We start from the raw sequence: 20029 nt of genomic DNA, 5'->3' as shown, positions 1-20029 counted from the left end.
ATTCCAACGCCCTGTCCAACAACAGAGACACAATAAATTTCACCTTAGCCCGCTCTGTGGGAAAACGTGCAGCCAGGAGCTCGAGGTAAATAGAGCACTGACTCACGAATCCCCTACAAGATTTGCTATCTCCATAAAATTTTTCTGGCAGCGGGAGGCGAGATAATGTTGGAACAGGGGTGGCAGTGGACAAGGTTGCTGCAGCCACGCTAGCAACCTGTACAGCTACTGCGGTAACATCCACAGCTGAGGTTGAGCTCTCGAGAGCGGCCAACCTACACTCCAGCTGTTGGATATACTGCAAGGATTGCTGAATGTCCACCATTTACTAGCCAGACCCAGGCGCTAGTATTATGTTAGTGCTAGCGGAACGCACCGAGTAAATATAGAGGTTTTATTATAATAGATGCATTCGCAGCCCGGGGTCCACCGTGCAGGAGAACCTGCTGCTAGCAAACGGCGGAACTATATGGCGGTATGAGCTAACCCTGTTACTTCACAGAGTAGCCAAAACTCAAAGCACTGCACCCTGTTTGACTTCACAGTGGCACAGGCTAAATACTCAACTGAGAGCAGTCAGTGGTCATGCATGCACACAAACTCCTCGCCGGAGGTGCCAGCATTCTAGGGACTTATTTCAGCCAGGTCCCTGAATACATTCACACAAAATCTCCTCGCCGGAGGTGCCAGCATTCTAATGGCTTATTTCAGCCGGGTCCCTGAACACAAACTCACATGACCACACTGGCGCAAAGCACCACGTACTTAAATAGTTCCAGCACGTACAGGACCTTCCTAGAAGGACCAATGAGAGGCTGCCACAGAGCATGAGCACCTACAGGACCTTCCTGAAGGACCAATGGCTTTAGCTGCAGTATCTGACCATGTGACCCCCCATCTCCAGTGAGAGATCTTACTCTGGGCATGCTCAGAACGAGAAAAGCAGGACGTAGTCCCAGAAGCGTCTGCTCGTCGCTGCCCAGCACTGACTTCCATGGCAGAAGCAGGAAAAGCAGCAGTAACTCTTTGTACAGAGTCAGACTGAGCGAGACACTGGGACCGACGTCTCTGCTGAGCAGGCTCCACTGCGGCAGAAGAAGAATGGGAGTCCGCAGCAGAGATGGCCTGAGATTCCCTCTGTGCAGAGGTGGGAACTCGACCCCTAACACTCTGTACGGTGCATTTTGGGCAAGGGGGCTGTGATGGCACTATTTTATTTTGTAAATAAAGGACCCCACATTGGTGAATTGGGCATGACTTTACATTGGATCTACTTCTTAATTCTGTCTCCTGCAATGTGTCCTTTAACTGCCACAAGATCAATAGGGTGAACGTGCTCTGAACGGTGCATTTTGGGCATGGGTGCTGTGATGGCACTATTTTATTTAGTAAAGAAAGGACCCGACAAATGGGGAATTGGGCATGACATTACATTGGGTCTACTTTCTAATTCTGTCCCCTACAATGTTTCCTTTAACTGCCACTAGATCCCCAGGATGAACGTGCTCTGTACCATGCATTTTGGTCAAGGGGGCTGTGATGTGATGGCACTATTTTATTTTGTAAAAAAAAAGACACCACATTGGGGAATTGGCATGACATTACATTGGGCCTACTTCTTAATACTGTCTCCTGCAATGTGTCCTTTAACTGTGACTAGATCACCAAGTTGAACGTGCTCTGTGAGGTGCATTTTGGGCAAAGGGACTGTGATGGCACTATTTTATTTTGTAAAGAAAGGACCCCACATTGGTGAATTGGGCATGACGTTACATTGGACCTACTTCTTAATTCTGTCTCCTGCAATGTGTCCTTTAACTGCCACTAGATCACCAGGGAGAACGTGCTCTGAACGGTGCATTTTGGGCATGGGTGCTGTGATGGCACTGTTTTATTTTGTAAAAAAAGGACACCACATTGGGGAATTGGACATGACATTACATTGGGCCTACTTCTTAATACTGTCTCCTGCAATGTGTCCTTTAACTATCACTAGATCACCAGTGTGAACGTGCTCTGTACGGTGCATTTTGGGCAAGGGGGCTGTGATGGCACTATTTTTTTTTGTAAAAAAAAGGACACCACATTGGGGAATTGGACATGACATTACATTGGGCCTACTTCTTAATACTGTCTCCTGCAATGTGTCCTTTAACTGTCACTAGATCACCAGGGTGAACGTGCTCTGCACGGTGCATTTTGGGCAAGGGGGCTGTGAAGGCACTATTTTATTTTGTAAAGAAAGGACCCCACATTGGAGAATTGGGTATGACGTTACATTGGACCTACTTCTTAATTCTGTCCCCTGCAATGTGTCCTTTAACTGCCACTAGATCACCAGGGTGAACGTGCTCTGAACGGTGCATTTTGGGCAAGGAGGCTGTGATGGCACTTTTTTATTTTGTAAAGAAAGGACCCCACAATGGGGAATTGGGCATGACATTACATTAGGCCTACTTCCTAATTCTGTCTCCTGCAATGTTTCCTTTAACTGCCAGTAGATCACCAGAGTGAACGTGCTCTGTATGGTGCATTTTGGGCAAGGGGGCTGTGATGGCACTATTTTATTTAGTGAAGAATGGACCCCACATTGGGGAATTGGTCATGATATTACATTGGGCCTACTTCTTAACTCTGTTTCCTGCAATGTTTCCTCCTTATCTATATACACAAAAGAGTACAGGCACCACCGCCAGGGATCACCTCTAGCATACTACAGAACAACACAGTAGAATGAACAAAGAAAAGAGTAGTATGCAAACAAAAGGGATCACCAAAAGCGTTTACCAAAATATAACAATTTTATTAAACCACACTCTTACACTACACTACACACAATAATTAAAAACACTTAAAATTTGCAAAAAACATAGCAAATACACATCATAAAGACCAGACCTATGATAAGGTCAAACCACAGTGCCACCCTGAAAGCTACCTAAAGGATCAAAATGATCAAAATGAAAATTCCCCCATGGCTTGGAGATAGTCAGACCATAGGGCCTCCTATACTACCTGACGAAATGTGCCAGGCCTCGCAGGTAGCATCCCTATAAGATGGATCAGGGATATAGATGCTGGAAAAGTGAGCGAGTGGCACCGGGCACAGGTGCCCAACGCGTATCGCCAGTAGACTGGCTTCCTCAGGGGCAATAGCAGTATTGTCCATAGCCAGTGGTTAAGTACCTTTCAAGTAATTGTCAGACTGGAGTCAGCTGGAGACAGGAGGTATCCGGACTTTGGGCTGGATAATGTGTGTGCGTCCGAAGGCCGGAAGTGGCCCATAACACCAGCAGCTGCGCAGTAGAGGAAAAGTAGATTGGAGTTAATGCTCCGGATAGACCGCCCTGGTGCAAGTGCGCACGCGCTGGGGTGCGCACGCGCAATGCACACAACGCGGGCACATCACGGTGGGGGATACAGGAGCCAATGTCGGCATGCAGGCGCATGCGCGGTTAGGCACATGAGGTTGGCGGTCCCCCGTCCCAAGATGTCCGCCCCGGGCCCAGCGCGCACGCGCTGTGGGCCGAGGGCGGACACCAAAAAGACAGAGGACCGAAAAAATCCAAAATGGCCATCACAGCTAAAAATCCGGTGTGTAATGGATTAGGGGAAAAACAGATGCAAAGGCGCCCGTATCAGATCCTAATACCCAGGCGTTTGCACAATGTAAATAGAAGGAGTCCATCTCATACAGCACATACAATAAAACACCTAGAGAGGAATATTTTCTGGGCAATAGAAAAAATACATTTATACATACAAATGAATATACGGATAAACAAGCTCAAATCCCTACATGAATGGTAGCATCCCAAGATACCCTAAAAACATTCACAAAGCAAAAGGATGTGCACACACACATATACATAGTGCCAAAGATGAAATAACACTAAGGTTGTACAAGCAAAATAACTACCCAAACCTGGCATAGTGAAAAATATAGCACGATATACCAAGTAAGGCTCATATTCGTAAATTATTAAAGAAAACCATGGCTTTCGACGGATAGAAACTAGTTCATCCGTAAAAAAAAAAAAAAAGATTTATTATTAAATATATATTTTCTAATATGTGGATACTATATATAAATAGGTACCACAATACTCAGGACCTGAAAAAAAGGGGGAGTTAGGTCGGCATAATGCACATCCGTGTTTAATCATTGTTTTCCCAACACTGCATATTTTTTATAGTTGTTTATAATATCCAGTAAAAAGCCATTCCTCATTTAGTCCATGTGGAACCAAAGTATTTAGATTATGAATCCATTTTGATTCACATCTTGGCAGTTTCCGGGCGACATCGCCACCTCGAATATTACGTGAGATAGCCTCAAGTCCCATGACCTTAAGTCCCCTAGTCCGTCCATCATAAAAGTCCAAGAAGTGTGCAGCAACGGATGAAATACCCTTGCCCTTTTGGCGATCCCTAGATGCCGTGGAGATGTTTGACAGGTGTTGCTGTGTTCTTCTACGCAATTCCTGCGTGGTCTGTCCCACGTAGACTTTCGGGCAGTCGCAAATCAAGGCATAAACAAGCAAACGTGTCTTGCAATTGAAGAAGGCTTTTTTGGGGTGATCTGTAAGGGAGAGATAGTGAGCGAAAGACCATCCTGCGCCACCATATATTGGCAAACATTGCAGCCCCCACATGGAAACGTTCCAAAAATCCTAGATCCCCTGTTTAATCTAGCTACAGGACGTGTAAAGTGACTGTGGCAGAGCATATCCTTCAGATTCTTAGCCCGTCGGGCTATTAACTTAGGGGTCGATGAAATATGTGGTGCCAGCCTGGGTTCACTCAATAGGGTGCCCCAGCTACGACCCAAGATCTTATAAATGCCTTGCCACTGGTTATTAAAGGTGGTCACAATACCGAGTGGTGTGTCCAACTCACGTGTTTGTCTCCGAAGTAGGTCTGAGCGTGAACTGTTCCGGGCTCTCTGATAGGCAGAGGAGATGATCTTCTTGGGATAGCCACGGTGTCTAAAACGATCCGTAAGTGACATTGCTTCATCCTGAAAGTCTAAGGTCAAACTGCAGTTTCTCTTCAAGTGCAGGAACTGGCCAGTTGGGATGCCATTCTTGAGGTGCCTAGGATGGAAGTTTGAATAGTGTAACAAACTATTCGTCGCTGTCGGCTTGCGATAAAGAGTAGTGACAACATTTGAGTCTACCAAGCTTACTTTAAGATCCAGGAATTCCACCGAGGTAGATGAAATATGTGATGGAAGCCTGATATTGAAAGGGTTCTCATTTAGATCAGCAATGAACTGGTTACAATCATCTTCAGTGCCTGTCCAAAACATCAAAATGTCATCAATATAACGAAGCCATTTAGGACACTATTCTCTAAATGCTTTGTGTTTGTACACTACTAGCTCCTCCCACCATCCTAAAAATAAATTTGCATAGGAAGGTGCGCACCGTGCCAACATAGCAGTCCCCTTTACTTGCCTGTAGAAACTCCTATCAAAAACGAAATAGTTTTTGTCGAGGATGAAGAACAAAAGGTCAAGTAGAAATTGGTCGTGCTCCCTGTCTCCCGTGGTGTACGAATCTAGGAAAAACGAGGTCGCTTTTAAACCAACATCATGACTGATGTTGGTGTAAAGGGACTCAACATCTAAAGTAATCAAGATCGTGCCTGATGGTAGACAAAGATCTTGAAGAAGTTGTATAAGGTGTGTTGAGTCCCTAAGAAATGATGTAAGTTTCATGGCTAGTGGTTGTAAAAAGAAGTCTACATATGTACATGGCTTCTCGAATAAGCCATTGATGCCGGACACTATTGGCCTACCTGGGGGGTTGACCAATGACTTGTGCACCTTCGGAAGAAGGTAGAAGGTCGGCACAATGGGAAAATCAGTTGTAAGGAAGTCCACCTCTTTTTTACTCAGTATGCCCCGACCTGCTGCTTGTCCAATAAGTTGATCCAATTTTCCTTTGAAAAAACCTGTAGGGTCCGCTGGAAGACGTGAATAACAGGTAGAGTCCCCATGTTGTTGTTTGACCTCCTGTAAGTAGAGGGAATAAGTCCACAGAACAATATTACCCCCCTTATCCACCTCACGAACAAGGAACTCTCTATTGCTCTGCAAATCCCTAGGTGCCCTACGTTCAGACAAGTTTAAATTATTATTCCGATTACCATCCATGTGTAGGGCCTGGATCTCTCTGCACGTTTGGTTGAAGAAAATTTGGACCGCCGGAAAAAGGGAAAAGGAAGGGGTAGACTACGAGGGTAATCTTCCACCAAAACGTTTCCTCGTGGGTGCCATTTCGTTTTCATGAAGGAGGTCCATGAGGTCTCGAAGCACCTGCCGCTCGTCATTCGGAAGCTGATCTAGTGAGGAAGGATGATGGTACAAAAGCTTAAATGTTAATTGGCGGCAGAATAGATAGACATCCTTGACCAGGGTGAACTTATCCAGGACATTCATTGGAGCAAATGAGAGACCCTTCTCCAAAACATGTTTTTCAACTGTAGTCAATATATGTGTAGACAAGTTGATGATCTGTACATTACCTGAATCATCATGCAGATTTAATTGCTCTAGAGCAGACCGAGGAGTTGGGTCTACCGTTTCCTGTAGTTGTATCTTGTTTCCCGTTTGTATCCCGGGGACGAGTTCTTGAACCCCCGGTGCGTTTTTTTGTAGTTCCTCCTGGCTTTACGTCTGCCCCGCCTGCAGCCCCTTCTAGATCGCTTGGATCTGACGATAAAAAATCGCTAGAGGAAACTTCCAATCTAGTATGTACGTGCTGGTATGCCTATTTGTCTCAGAGGGTGTAATGTCATGGTTCTCAATGACAAGAGAACTACAGAAACGCATAAATCAGGACTAGCTCTTGGATGATGGAAGCTAGAGCTGACCGTGAGCTAAACCTACCGCACAACTAACAGTGGCCGGGTAGCGTGCCTACGTAATCCCTAGACGCCCAGCGCCAGCCGGAGGACTAACTAACCCTGGCAGAGGAAAAACAGGCCTGGCTTACCTCAAGTGGAAATTCCCCAAAAAGGTGACAGAAGCCCCCCACATGTATTGACGGTGAGTTCAGAGGGAAAAGACATACGTAGTATGAAGGCAGGTTCAGCAAAGCGAGGTCCACTTACTAGATAGTAGGAAAATAAGAAAGGGAACTTCACGGTCAGCTGAAAACCCTATTTACAAAACCATCCTGAAATTACTTTAAACTCAAGTCTCAACTCATGAGACTGGAGTGGTAATTTCAGCTCACAAGAGCTTCCAGCTACAGCAATATACCATAACTGTGAACTGGAACAAAAATGCAAAATAATACTCAGGACAAAAGTCCAACTTAGCTGATCAGAAGACTAGGAGCAGGAACATGCAACAGAAAGCTCTGGTTACATTGATGACCGGCAAGGCAATGACTGAGCAGCAAGGTTAAATAGGGAACTCCCATATCCTGGAGGAAACAGGTGAACAGAGAAAGTGAAGACAAGTCCAGTACCACCAGTGACCACCGGGGGAGCCCAAAACCAAATTCACAACAGTGTAACTCTTCTATTGCCCCGATGGCCCCATTTGTAGGCCCGACCACACGTATAGTCCGTTTTATCCCTATGAAATTTGCATCGTTTACCCTCAATAATTTCTTTTTCAAATTTATCAATGCTATTTTTAAGTTGTTGTTTAAACGTAGCAACTAAAGATGCTTCAAAGGTGGCAAGTAGAGCCTCTCTATCCTTAATATCCTCCTTAAGTTTGATCAAGAGAGCCTGGTCATGCGCTATTAACATATCCATTAATATGGATGAGCACTTCATTAAACCAGCCTCCCAAGAATTCTGAAAAGATGAACTAGTTTCTATCCGTCGAAAACCATGGTTTTCTTTAATAATTTACGAATATGGGCCTTACTTGGTATATCGTGCTATATTTTTCACTATGCCAGGTTTGGGTAGTTATTTTGCTTGTACAACCTTAGTGTTATTTCATCTTTGGCACGATGTATATGTGTGTGTGCACATCCTTTTGCTTTGTGAATGTTTTTAGGGTATCTTGGGATGCTACCATTCATGTAGGGATTCGAGCTTGTTTATCCGTATATTCATTTGTATGTGTTTTTTCTATTGCCCAGAAAATATTCCTCTCTAGGTGTTTTATTGTATGTGCTGTATGAGATGGACTCCTTCTATTTACATTGTGCAAACGCCTGGGTATTAGGATCTGATACGGGCGCCTTTGCATCTGTTTTTCCCCTAATCCATTACACACCGGATTTTTAGCTGTGATGGCCATTTTGGATTTTTTCGGTCCTCTGTCTTTTTGGTGTCCGCCCTCGGCCCACAGCGCGTGCGCGCTGGGCCCGGGGCGGACATCTTGGGACGGGGGACCGCCAACCTCATGTGCCTAACCGCGCATGCGCCTGCATGCCGACATTGGCTCCTGTATCCCCCACCGTGATGTGCCCGCGTTGTGTGCATTGCGCGTGCGCACCCCAGCGCGTGCGCACTTGCACCAGGGCAGTCTATCCGGAGCATTAACTCCAATCTACTTTTCCTCTACTGCGCAGCCGCTGGCGTTATGGGTCACTTCCAGCCTTCGGACGCACGCACATTATCCAGCCCAAAGTCCGGATACCTCCTGTCTCCAGCTGACTCCAGTCTGACAATTACTTGAAAGGTACTTAACCACTGGCTATGGACACTACTGCTATTGCCCCTGAGGAAGCCAGTCTACTGGCGATACGCGTTGGGCACCTGTGCCCAGTGCCACCCGCTCACTTTTCCAGCGTCTATATCCCTGATCCATCTTATAGGGATGCTACCTGCGAGGCCTGGCACATTTCATCAGGTAGTATAGGAGGCCCTATGGTCTGAATATCTCCAAGCCATGGGGGAATTTTCATTTTGATCATTTTGATCCTTTAGGTAGCTTTCAGGGTGTGTTTGAAAGACCTTAGATGACGTCACGGCTTGTGATTGGTCGCGTTGCGGTCACGTGACCGCTCCGCGACCAATCACAGGCCGCGACGTCATCTAAGGACTTTCAAGCGCTCATTCTTATGAACGGAGGCTGGCGGTTACAACCAGGGCGCGTCAGAGCGTGAGTATATCAATATTTTTTATTTTTAGTCTTTATTTTACACATTAATATCGATCCCGATACCGATTCCCGATACCACAAAAGTATCGGATCTCGGTATCGGAATTCTGATACAGCAAATATCGGCCGATACCCGATACTTGCGGTATCGGAATGCTCAACACTACATACTACTCTTTTCTTTGTTCATTTTACTGTTTCTTCCTTATCTATGACGACATGACCAGGGTTAACGTGTTATGTACTTTTATAGGCCCCAGAATTTTGAGCAAGGGGATCTGTGATGGCAATAGTATATTTTTAAAAATGGTACCCCCATTGGTGAAACCACATCCTTGTTGGCAAAGACGTCAAAACATGTGTGTACCTTAAAGAGCTCACTTGAAAAGCTCCTTTTTGTGTTGCCTGGTTGCTCACATTGAACACAATACACTTCATATAAATTTGATAAAGCAATGCTGTTAGTTTGACTCAGCAGTTCATTACAAATATTTCTTTGTCGACTTTATTAGTTTCTCTCCTTGAGAGCGATAACTTTGGCTGCCTCAAGTGTACAAATGGCAAATATACAAATGGCGATTTGGAATCCAGATGAAAATACTGTATACCAAATGCATTCAGACAATCACATAGCTGTATTTCTTGTAAAATATATACAGATGTGACAGACAATGATCATAGTGACACAATCTTGAGAAATGTTTGTTTATTCACTTTACAAACAGTTCTAAGTCTCTATATGTTTGCTGTTTGTCATTGTAAAACATTAAGGTTTACTGAAACTCTCCCTGTGGTGGTTTGATCTAAATTCTTGTGGCTTTTATATTCTAGGGGTTTATGGCCCCTCGTCTAATGACTCCATTATCTTTCAGTTTCATACAACCTTGAAAGCTGACCATTTGAAGTTCTGGGTGAAATTAGAGTTACTACATAGTGTAAATCACTATATAAGATCAGAGAAAGATGACTAAGACAGATGCCAAAACTGGGGTACCTGTACATGTACAGTGGGCTGATACCTGAATAATTGGGGATGCCCATTCAATGTAAGTAATATCCCAGGGGTTCTCTGTCTTGGTGTTGCTTCAATGATATTCCAGACGGATGATGTTTAAACCCTCTTGTGGATGATGTAAGTATACTATATGTAGTTAATCTTCATATATACATAATCACTATATGTATTTAATCCTTATATGTACTTATTAACCTTTGTATGTTAACATATACAAAAGTGTACACACTCACACTATTCAATCATACTATTCTTTGAATTTTGTAGTTTGCAGTAAAATTGCATTGTATTGCAAGTATTAGCCTTTTTTAAAGCCGTATCTGAACCTTAGTGTTAAAAACATGGCAAATAAAATTGCCAAATTCTCCTGTAAATAATTTTGCAAAGAGGGAACCATCATACCATTAAAAAATACGAGTGGATTTTCATGGGCCCATCCAGTATGTGGGTTCCAAGGCATAATGGGGTGCATATGACTGACTATGCAGCAGGGCTGGCTTTACAGCCAATGTGTAAAACAAAGGAGTACAGAGTACAAAATGCATATTGTGAAGTGGATTTTCAGGGGCCCATCCAGTATGTGGGTTCAAAGGTTTATTGTGGTGCATCTGAATTGGTAGCAGGGCAGGCCTTGAATTCAAAGCAACACTTTTTCAGGAGTCCCCCATGGACATCTTATGAAAGGGGTATTGTGGTGCGTCGTAATTCTTGGCAGCCCATCCACTCACAGCATAGGCTACAACAGCTTAGGAGACCCATTGTTTAATAATGGCCCTTTTAAAAGATTGATGCGGCCTGATGCACCAGTAAAAATAGGCCCTGTGAATTTAAGAGTCCCTCCTTCATAAATAAAACAAGATGGGTCTGCTTGTGTGTCACACACCACATGACCAGCTAGGGTTGTTAAATGTTACAATGACATTTCCCAGTGAACGCATTTGTAGTGATTGAAAGCAATGTTAAAGTTGAAAAACGCTTCAAAAACACTGCGTCTGAACTAAGCCTAAGTGGGGGAGGAAATTTGCAGTCTCAGGTTAAATATTTGGCCTTACATGCAAGTCATTAACCCCTTCCCGACCCATGACGCCACGTAGGCGTCATGAAAACCCGTGCCAATCCGACCCATGACGCCTATGTGGCGTCATGGAATGATCGCGTCCCTGCAGATCGGGTGAAGGGGTTAACTCCTATTTTACCCGATCTGCAGGGAGAGGGGGAGTGGTACTTCAGCCCAGGGGGGGTGGCTTCACCCCCCCGTGGCTACGATCGCTCTGATTGGCTGTTGAAAGTGAAACTGCCAATCAGAGCGATTTGTAATATTTCACCTAAAAAACTGGTGAAATATTACAATCCAGCCATGGCCGATGCTGCAATATCATCGGCCATGGCTGGAAATACTGAAGTGCCCCCCCCACACCCACCGATCGCCCCCCCCGTCCTCCGTTATGGGGTCCGGTCCCCTCCGTCCGCCTGCCGGCTCCACCGTCCTCCTGTCCGCTCCCTCCTTGCTCAGACCCACCCCCCCTGTGCTCCGTTCCCCCCCCCGTGCTCCGATCCACCCCCCCACCACCCCTTCATACTTACCGATCCTCCCGGTGTCCGGCCGTCTCCTCGCTGGGCGCCGCCATCTTGGAAAATGGCGGGCGCATGCTCAGTGCGCCCGCCGAATCTGCCAGTCGGCAGATTCCTTACAGGTACATTTTGATCGCTGTGGTAGGTTCTATCACAGCGATCAAAATAAAAAAAATAATAAATATCACCCCCATAGGGACAATAATAAAATAAAGAATTTTTTTTTTTTTTTCCACTAGGGTTAGGGTTAGAACTAGGGTTAGAACTAGGGGTAGGGTTAGGGGTAGGGTTAGGGTTACGGGTAGGGTTAGGGGTAGGGTTATGGCATGTGCACACAGAGCGGATCGGCCGCGGATCCACAGCGGATCGGCAGCGGATCGGCAGCGGATCGGCAGCGGATCGGCCGAGGATCCGCAGCGGATCGGCCGCGGATCCACAGCGGATCGGCCGCGGATCCGCAGCGGATCGGCAGCGGATCCGCAGCGGATCGGCAGCGGATCCGCAGTGGATTGGCAGCGGATCCGCAGCGGATTGGCCGCTGCGAATTCGAAGCAGTTTTCCATCAGGTTTACAGTACCATGTACACCTAAGGAAAACCAAATCCGCTGTGCCCATGGTGCGGAAAATTCCGTGCAGAAACGCTGCGTTGTATTTTCCGCAGCATGTCAATTCTTTGTGCGGATTCCGCAGCGTTTTACACCTGTTCCTCAATAGGAATCCGTAGGTGAAATCCGCACAAAAAAACCCTGGAAATCTGCTGTAAATCCGCAGGTAAAACGCAGTGCCTTTTACCTGCAGATTTTTCAAAAATCGTGCGGAAAAATCTCACACGAATCCGCAACGTGGGCACATAGCCTTAGGGTTAGGGTTGGAATTAGAGTTAGGGTTGGAATTAGGGCTAGGGTTTGAAATAGGGTTAAGATTAGGCTTGTGGTTAGGGTTACGGATAGGGTAAGGGGTGTGTTGGGGTTACAGTTGTGGTTAGGGTTGGGATTAGGGCTACGGTTGGGATTAGGGTTAGGATTAGGGTTGGAATTAGGGTTACGGGTGTGTTGCGGTTAGGGTTGTGGTTAGGGGTGTGTTGGGGTTAGGGTTGTGATTAGGGTTATGGCTACAGTTGGGATTAGGATTAGGGGTGTGTTGGGGTTAGTGTTGAAGTTAGAATTGAGGGGTTTCCACTGTTTAGGCACATCAGGGGTCTCCAAACGCAACATGGCGCCACCATTGATTCCAGCCAATCTTGCATTCAAAAAGTCAAATGGTGCTCCCTCCCTTCCAAGCCCCGACGTGCGCCCAAACAGTGGTTTACCCCCACATTTGGGGTACCAGCGTACTCAGGACAAACTGGGCAACAACTGCTGGGGTCCAATTTCTCCTGTTACCCTTGCAAAAATAAAAAATTACTTGCTAAAACATAATTTTTGAGGAAAGAACAATTATATTTTATTTTCAGGGCTCTGCGTTATAAACTTCTGTGAAGCACTTGGGGGTTGAAAGTGCTCACCACACATCTAGATAAGTTCCTTCGGGGGTCTAGTTTCCAAAATGGGGTCACTTGTGGGGTGTTTCTACTGTTTAGGCACATCAGGGGCTCTGCAAATGCAATGTGACGCCCGCAGACCATTCCATCAAAGTCTGCATTTCAAATGTCACTACTTCCCTTCCGAGCCCTGACGTGTGCCCAAACAGTGGTTTACCACCACATATGGGGTATCAGCATACTCACAACAAACTGGGCAACAAATATTGGGGTCCAAATTCTCCTGTTACCCTTGAGAAAATAAAAAATTGCTTGCTAAAACATCTTTTTTGAGGAAAGAAAAATGATTTTTTATTTTCACGGCTCTGCGTTGTAAACTTCTGTGAAGCACTTGGGGGTTGAACGTGCTCACCACACATCTAGATAAGTTCCTTGGTGGGTCTAGTTTCCAAAATGGGGTCACTTGTGGGGGGTTTCTACTGTTTAGGCATATCAGGGGCTCTGCAAACGTAACATGATGCCCGCAGACCATTCCATCAAAGTCTGCATTCCAAAACGTCACTACTTCCCTTCCGAGCCCCGGCATGTGCCCAAACAGTGGTTTACCCCCACATATGGGGTATCAGCATACTCAGGAGAAACTGGACAACAACTTTTGGGGTCCAATTTCTCCTGTTACCCTTGCAAAAATAAAAAATTCTGGGCTAAAAAAATATTTTTGAGGAAAGGAAACACATTTATTATTTTCACGGCTCTGCGTTATAAACTTCTGTGAAGCATTTGGGGGTTCAAAGTGCTCACCACACATCTAGATTAGTTCCTTGGGAGGTCTAGTTTCCAAAATGGGGTCACTTGTGTGGGAGCTCTAATGTTTAGGCACACAGGGGCTCTCCAAACGCAACATGGTGTCCGCTAATGATTGGAGCTAATTTTCCATTCAAAAAGCCAAATGGCGTGCCTTCCCTTCCGAGCCCTGCCGTGTGCCCAAACAGTGGTTTACCCCCACATATGGGGTATCACCGTACTCAGGACAAACTGGACAACAAAATTTGGGGTCCAATTTCTCCTATTACCCTTGGGAAAATAAAAAATTCTGGGCTAAAATTCATTTTTGAGGAAAGAAAAATTATTTTTTTATTTTCACGGCTCTGCGTTATAAACTTCTGTGAAGCACCTGGGGGTTATAAGTGCTCACTATGCATCTAGATAAGTTCCTTGGGGGGTCTAGTTTCCAAAATGGGGTCACTTGTAGGGGAGCTCCAATGTTTAGGCACACAGGGGCTCTCCAAACGCGACATGGTGTCCGCTAACGATTGGAGCTAATTTTCCATTCAAAAAGTCAAATGGCACGCCTCCCCTTCCGAGCCTTGCCGTGCACCCAAACAGTGGTTTACCCCCACATATGAGGTATCGGCATACTCAGGAGAAATTGCCCAACAAATTTTAGGATCCATTTTATCCTGATGCCCATGTGAAAATGAAAGAATTGAGGCTAAAATAAATTTTGTGTGAAAAAAAAGTACTTTTTCATTTTTGCGGATCAATTTGTGAAGCACCTGGGGGTTTAAAGTGCTCACTATGCCTCTAGATGAGTTCCTTGGGGGGTCTAGTTTCCAAAATGGGGTCACTTGTGGAGGAGCTCCAATGTTTAGGCACACAGGGGCTTTCCAAACGCGACATGGTGTCCGCTAACGATGGAGATAATTTTTCATTCAAAAAGTCAAATGGCGCTCCTTCCCTTCCGAGCCTTACCATGTGCCCAAACAGTGGTTTACCCCCACATGTGAGGTATTGGTGTACTCAGGAGAAATTGGCCAACAAAATTTAGGATCCATTTTATCCTGTTGCCCATGTGAAAATGAAAAAATTGAGGCTAAAATAATTTTTTTGTGAAAAAAAAGTACTTTTTCATTTTTACGGATCAATTTGTGAAGCACCTGGGGGTTTAAAGTGCTCACTATGCTTCTAGATAAGTTCCTTGGGGGGTCTAGTTTCCAAAATGGGGTCACTTGTGGGGGAGCTCCAATGTTTAGGCACACGGGGGCTCTCCAAACGTGACATGGTGTCCGCTAAAGATTGGAGCCAATTTTTCATTCAAAAAGTCAAATGGCGCTCCTTCCCTTCCGAGCCCTGCCGTGCGCCCAAACAGTGGTTTACCCCCACATGTGAGGTATCAGCGTACTCAGGACAAATTGGACAACAACGTCCGTGGTCCAGTTTCTCCTTTTACCGCTGGGAAAATAAAAAAATTGTTGCTAAAAATCATTTTTGTGACTAAAAAGTTAAATGTTCATTTTTTACTTCCATGTTGCTTCTGCTGCTGTGAAACACCTGAAGGGTTAATAAACTTCTTGAATGTGGTTTTGAGCACCTTGAGGGGTGCAGTTTTTAGAATGGTGTCACTTTTGGGTATTTTCAGCCATATAGAACCCTCAAAATGACTTCAAATGTGAGGTGGTCCCTAAAAAAAATGGTTTTGTAAATTTTGTTGTAAAAATGAGAAATCACTGGTCAAATTTTAACCCTTATAACTTCCTAGCAAAAAAAAAAATTGTTTCCAAAATTGTGCTGATGTAAAGTAGACATGTGGGAAACGTTATTTATTAACTATTTTGTGTCACATAACTCTCTGGTTTAACAGAATAAAAATTCAAAATGTGAAAATTGCGAAATTTTCAAATTTTTTGCCAAATTTCCGTTTTTTTCACAAATAAACTCCGAAATTATCGACCTAAATTTACCACTAACATGAAGCCCAATATGTCACGAAAAAACAATCTCAGAATCGCTAGGATCCGTTGAAGCGTTCGTGAGTTATTACCTCATAAAGGGACACTGGTCAGAATTTCAAAAAACGGCAAGGTCATTAAGGCCAAAATAGGCTGGGTCATGAAGGGGTTAACCTGCAAAGGATGTACCTTCACATATTTCCCAGCAAAAGCAGTTTTGTTTTCATTTTATTGTGTTTTTTGTGGCACCGGGAAAAATGGCATGAATCTCGGAAAAAAAAGTTTACAGCTGTCAATTAGGAGTCAGGAATGCTTCCAGGGGCGATCCCCATGATGTCCCCGTGTCATTTGAGCAGTGTTTCCATCATCTTCAGACGACATGCAGCGTCCAGATGTTACAGTATCGTGGAGGGGATTTTATCAAATCCCGTCTCCACTATGTGTGGTAACATGCATCCATCGGCCCTGCGATTCTGGACATGCTGCGCATCTTTTAAGAACGCAGCATGTCCGTGTACCTTGAGGCGACGCTGCGCCGCCGCAAGTTATATCACAGGGCCCTATGTGTGGGGCGCGATGATGCCGGATGTGTGCAATGAACACATCCGGCATCATTGCATCACAGAAGGGGGCGGGGCTTAGGGCGGAGCGGGTTTGCCGCTCCGTCCAAACCGCCGGCCATCCTGAAGGTGGAAACATACCCTTAAAGGACCCCCGGGAGATACCGGTAAAAATACTCTCCCATAGACTTACATTGGGCTCGTTCTGACCGAGTACCCGAGCATTCCAATCTGCTCGACCCGAGTAACGAGCACCCGAGAATTTTAGTGCTCGCTCATCACTATTCAGGTGTCAAAGAACCTCAGGAAATTTGTGTAGATTTATTTCCGTGAAATGTTTGAATTTAAATTTGTATGTATAAATATATACTAAATATAATATTTTTGTTGAGATTGGATTGTAATTGCATTTTAATAATGTATTTTTATTACACAGAGATCGATTTAGAACAATGACCAATGTCCTTGGAGATGCTTTGGCTGCTGGAATTGTAGCTCATGTGTGTCGGCAAGATTTTGCTTCTAATCCTGAAATGGTAAGGAAATATCATAGACTTTACAAATAATGCAAACGCATGTGTGACAAAAAAAATGGGTAGTACAAAAACAAGTTATCATCTAATGTATCTATCCAAAACATGGATTCACACCTTTCCACAAACTGACGTAACTGTATATCTGGATTGCAGATGCTTTCCTGCAGTTCAACATACAGTTATAATTAAAGAAAGGCATGGATACAGGAGTTGCGCTCAAATCATTCACAGCAGAAGCCAGCTGTTTTACACAGCTGAATTCCTGCTGTGTGTGCTGGGGCTGCACCTAGCTCCGATCACAGCACTTTAAAGGGAACCTGTCAGCAGATTGTGCTGAGTAACCTACACACAGTATCAGGTTGTTGCCGTTATACTGATTAAGATGATACCATATATCATTTTGTCAGTATAACAGCGCCAACCAGACACTGTGTGTAGGTTACTCAGCACAATCTGCTGACAGGTTCCCTTTTAACTCCTCAAATACTGCTGTCAATAATAAGTTGTGCAGTGTGTTATCAATGTGGTCAAAGGATTGCATGTTCAAGTCCTCTTATTGGACTAGTAAAAAATTAAAGAACATTTTTTTTTAAGTGCTAAAGATACAAAAAAAAATCACAATTGCTTTTGTGGGGGATTGTTAAAAAAAAATTACAAACCTCTGTAAAAAATCACACAAAACTACAGGGTGGCCATTTATATGATACACCTAAATAAAATGGGAATGGTTGGTGATATCAACTTCCTGTTTGTGGCACATTAGTATATGAGAAAACTTTTCAAGATGGGTGGTGACCATGGCGGCCATTTTAAAGAAGGCCATTTTGGATCCAATTTTATTTTTTTCAATGGGAAGAGGGTCATGTGACACATCAAACTTATTGAGAATTTCACAAGAAAAACAATGGTGTGCTTGGTTTTAATGTAGCTTTATTCTACCATGAGTTATTTGCAAGTTTATGACCACTTATAAAATGTGTTCAAAGTGCTGCCCATTGTGTTGGATTGTCAATGCAACCCTCTTCTCCCACTCTTGACACATTGATAGCAACATCACAGAAGAAATGTTAGCACAGGCTCCCAGTATTCGTTGTTTCAGATGCTGCACATCTCTTATCTTAAAAGCGTAGACAATTGGCTTTAGATGACCCCAAAGATAAAAGTCTAAATGTGTCAGATCGGGAGACCTTGGTGGCCATTCAACTGGCCCAGGATGACCCATCCACTTTTCCAGGAAACTGTTCATGTAGGAATGCTCGGACCTGACACACAAGATGGTGCACCACCACATTACACTGGTCAACTCAATTTTTCTGGCAAAAGGTTTTAAAACACATTTCAAGTCAATTTTGGCTGCTGATTGTGAATATGAACTCCGTTTTTGGCTATCACATCAGGATTTCGAGATATTTTCAATTTTTGATGAAAATTACTCCTAATGTTTCATGATAAAAACACATGATTTTCGGTACTACATTTTGTATATTTTTAATCAAGGAATAACAAAGATTACAAAGTCTATGTATAGCAAATCAAATATACTTACAGAATTAAACTGCAAAATATAAAAACACATATATATGGCACACAGGTGAATGACAAATGGCAGTTATTTGAACTATCTTTTCTTGGCTGATCTGTGATGTACAGCTTCTGGGTTGTCTCTCATCAAGCTCCAGCAATAGTCAGCCATCATATGTGAGTCCCACCGGCCTTGATACCGTTCTTCCATTGTTTTAATGTCCTGATGAAAACGCTCCCTTTGTTCCTCGCTCACATCCCCAAGGTTCTCTGGAAAAAAGTCCAAATGGCTGTGTAAATAGTGAATCTTGATACTCATTCTACATCCAAGATTTTGCAGACTCATTAGTAGCTCTTCCACAATCTCTTCATAGTTGTCTGCTTTCTTATTCCCTAGAAAATTCTGCACCACATTACAAAATGCATTCCAAGCTCTTTTTTCTGTCTCATTCATTGATGTGATAAAATTTTGGGTCTCTCATAAGTATACTTATTTGAGGTCCATCAAATATTCCAGCCTTTTTCTTCTCTTCACTAAGACCAGGAAAAGTTGAACATATATAGTTAAAGCATTCTCCACTGTGATTGAGAGCTTTGACGAACTGCTTCATCAATCCAAGTTTTATGTGTAAGGGAGGAAAGACAATGTCCTTTCTATCCACTAGAGGATCATGGATGACATTCTTATTGCCAGATGCCAAACTCTGTCGCTGAGGCCATTCAGTTTTCACCCAATGCTCTGCTGTAGCTCTACTGTCCCAGTAGCACAGAAAGGTGTTATCATAACAAATGAGAATTATGCATGTTCAAAGAAAACAAAGATATTCTCACATTTATTGGGAGACTAAATGAAAACTAAATTTACCTTATTGAACCGTATAAACCTGCACTTTTCATACACTACTTATATTTATCATGGAATTCATGGAAATTGGCTATATACCTATAGCGCAAAAACGTGATGTGATATAGAAATTATAAGATCAGATTTGAATTCAGCACCCTCAAATTAGTCTAAAACTGTTCTTAAAGTCCATGCCAGAATTTTTTTTTTGTAGACCAGTGTTATGCTTCTGTGCCATTATAAAATGTTCTACTGTGGGTCAATTGATCAGTCAACAACCTGTGTTACTTTCCTTACATTTTTCTACCAACAGTATTCTATGAAAATTATGTTTGTGCCATCTGAGTGTGGCTGGGAAAAAAACTGTTGCATGAGGTATCAGGGCTCCCAGCAAAGAAGGCTTACACTGCTCCCTTAACAACCATATCTTCATTGAAACTTCAATTCCTAGCTGTAAATGCTGGGACAGACCCTTATACCTCATGCCATTAGCACATTTTTACTGTGGGTGAGGCAATGGTGTCTGCCCCTACTTTTAGCTGTTTGGGAAGCTTTTTGTCACCCCTTAAGGTGTTATATATATGTTTGGTTTGGCCTCCCATTGAATTTAATGGTGTTCGTGTACATTTGTCGGGCTAACATCAGGAAGTTTGGTGAACCAAACCTTGAAAGGTTTACTGATCTCTATTTATT

General features: G+C 43.9%; 1 protein-coding gene across 1 annotated transcript in view; it reads left to right on the top strand.

Annotated features, from left to right (window-relative positions):
• The window catches only part of LOC143766682 (excitatory amino acid transporter 5-like), a 2075093-nt gene that overhangs the window by 1770256 nt on the left and 284808 nt on the right, over positions 1 to 20029 (top strand). The window contains exon 9 of the mRNA XM_077254538.1: positions 16872 to 16971. Within this exon, the coding sequence (XP_077110653.1) occupies positions 16872 to 16971 (100 nt within the window). The remainder of the gene's footprint in view (positions 1 to 16871; positions 16972 to 20029) is intronic.

Source organism: Ranitomeya variabilis, chromosome 1 (genome assembly GCF_051348905.1).
Source record: "Ranitomeya variabilis isolate aRanVar5 chromosome 1, aRanVar5.hap1, whole genome shotgun sequence".
NCBI classification, from domain to species: domain Eukaryota; kingdom Metazoa; phylum Chordata; class Amphibia; order Anura; family Dendrobatidae; genus Ranitomeya; species Ranitomeya variabilis.
Note: the sequence above shows the minus strand (reverse complement) of the source record. Positions and strands in the feature narration are given on the sequence as shown.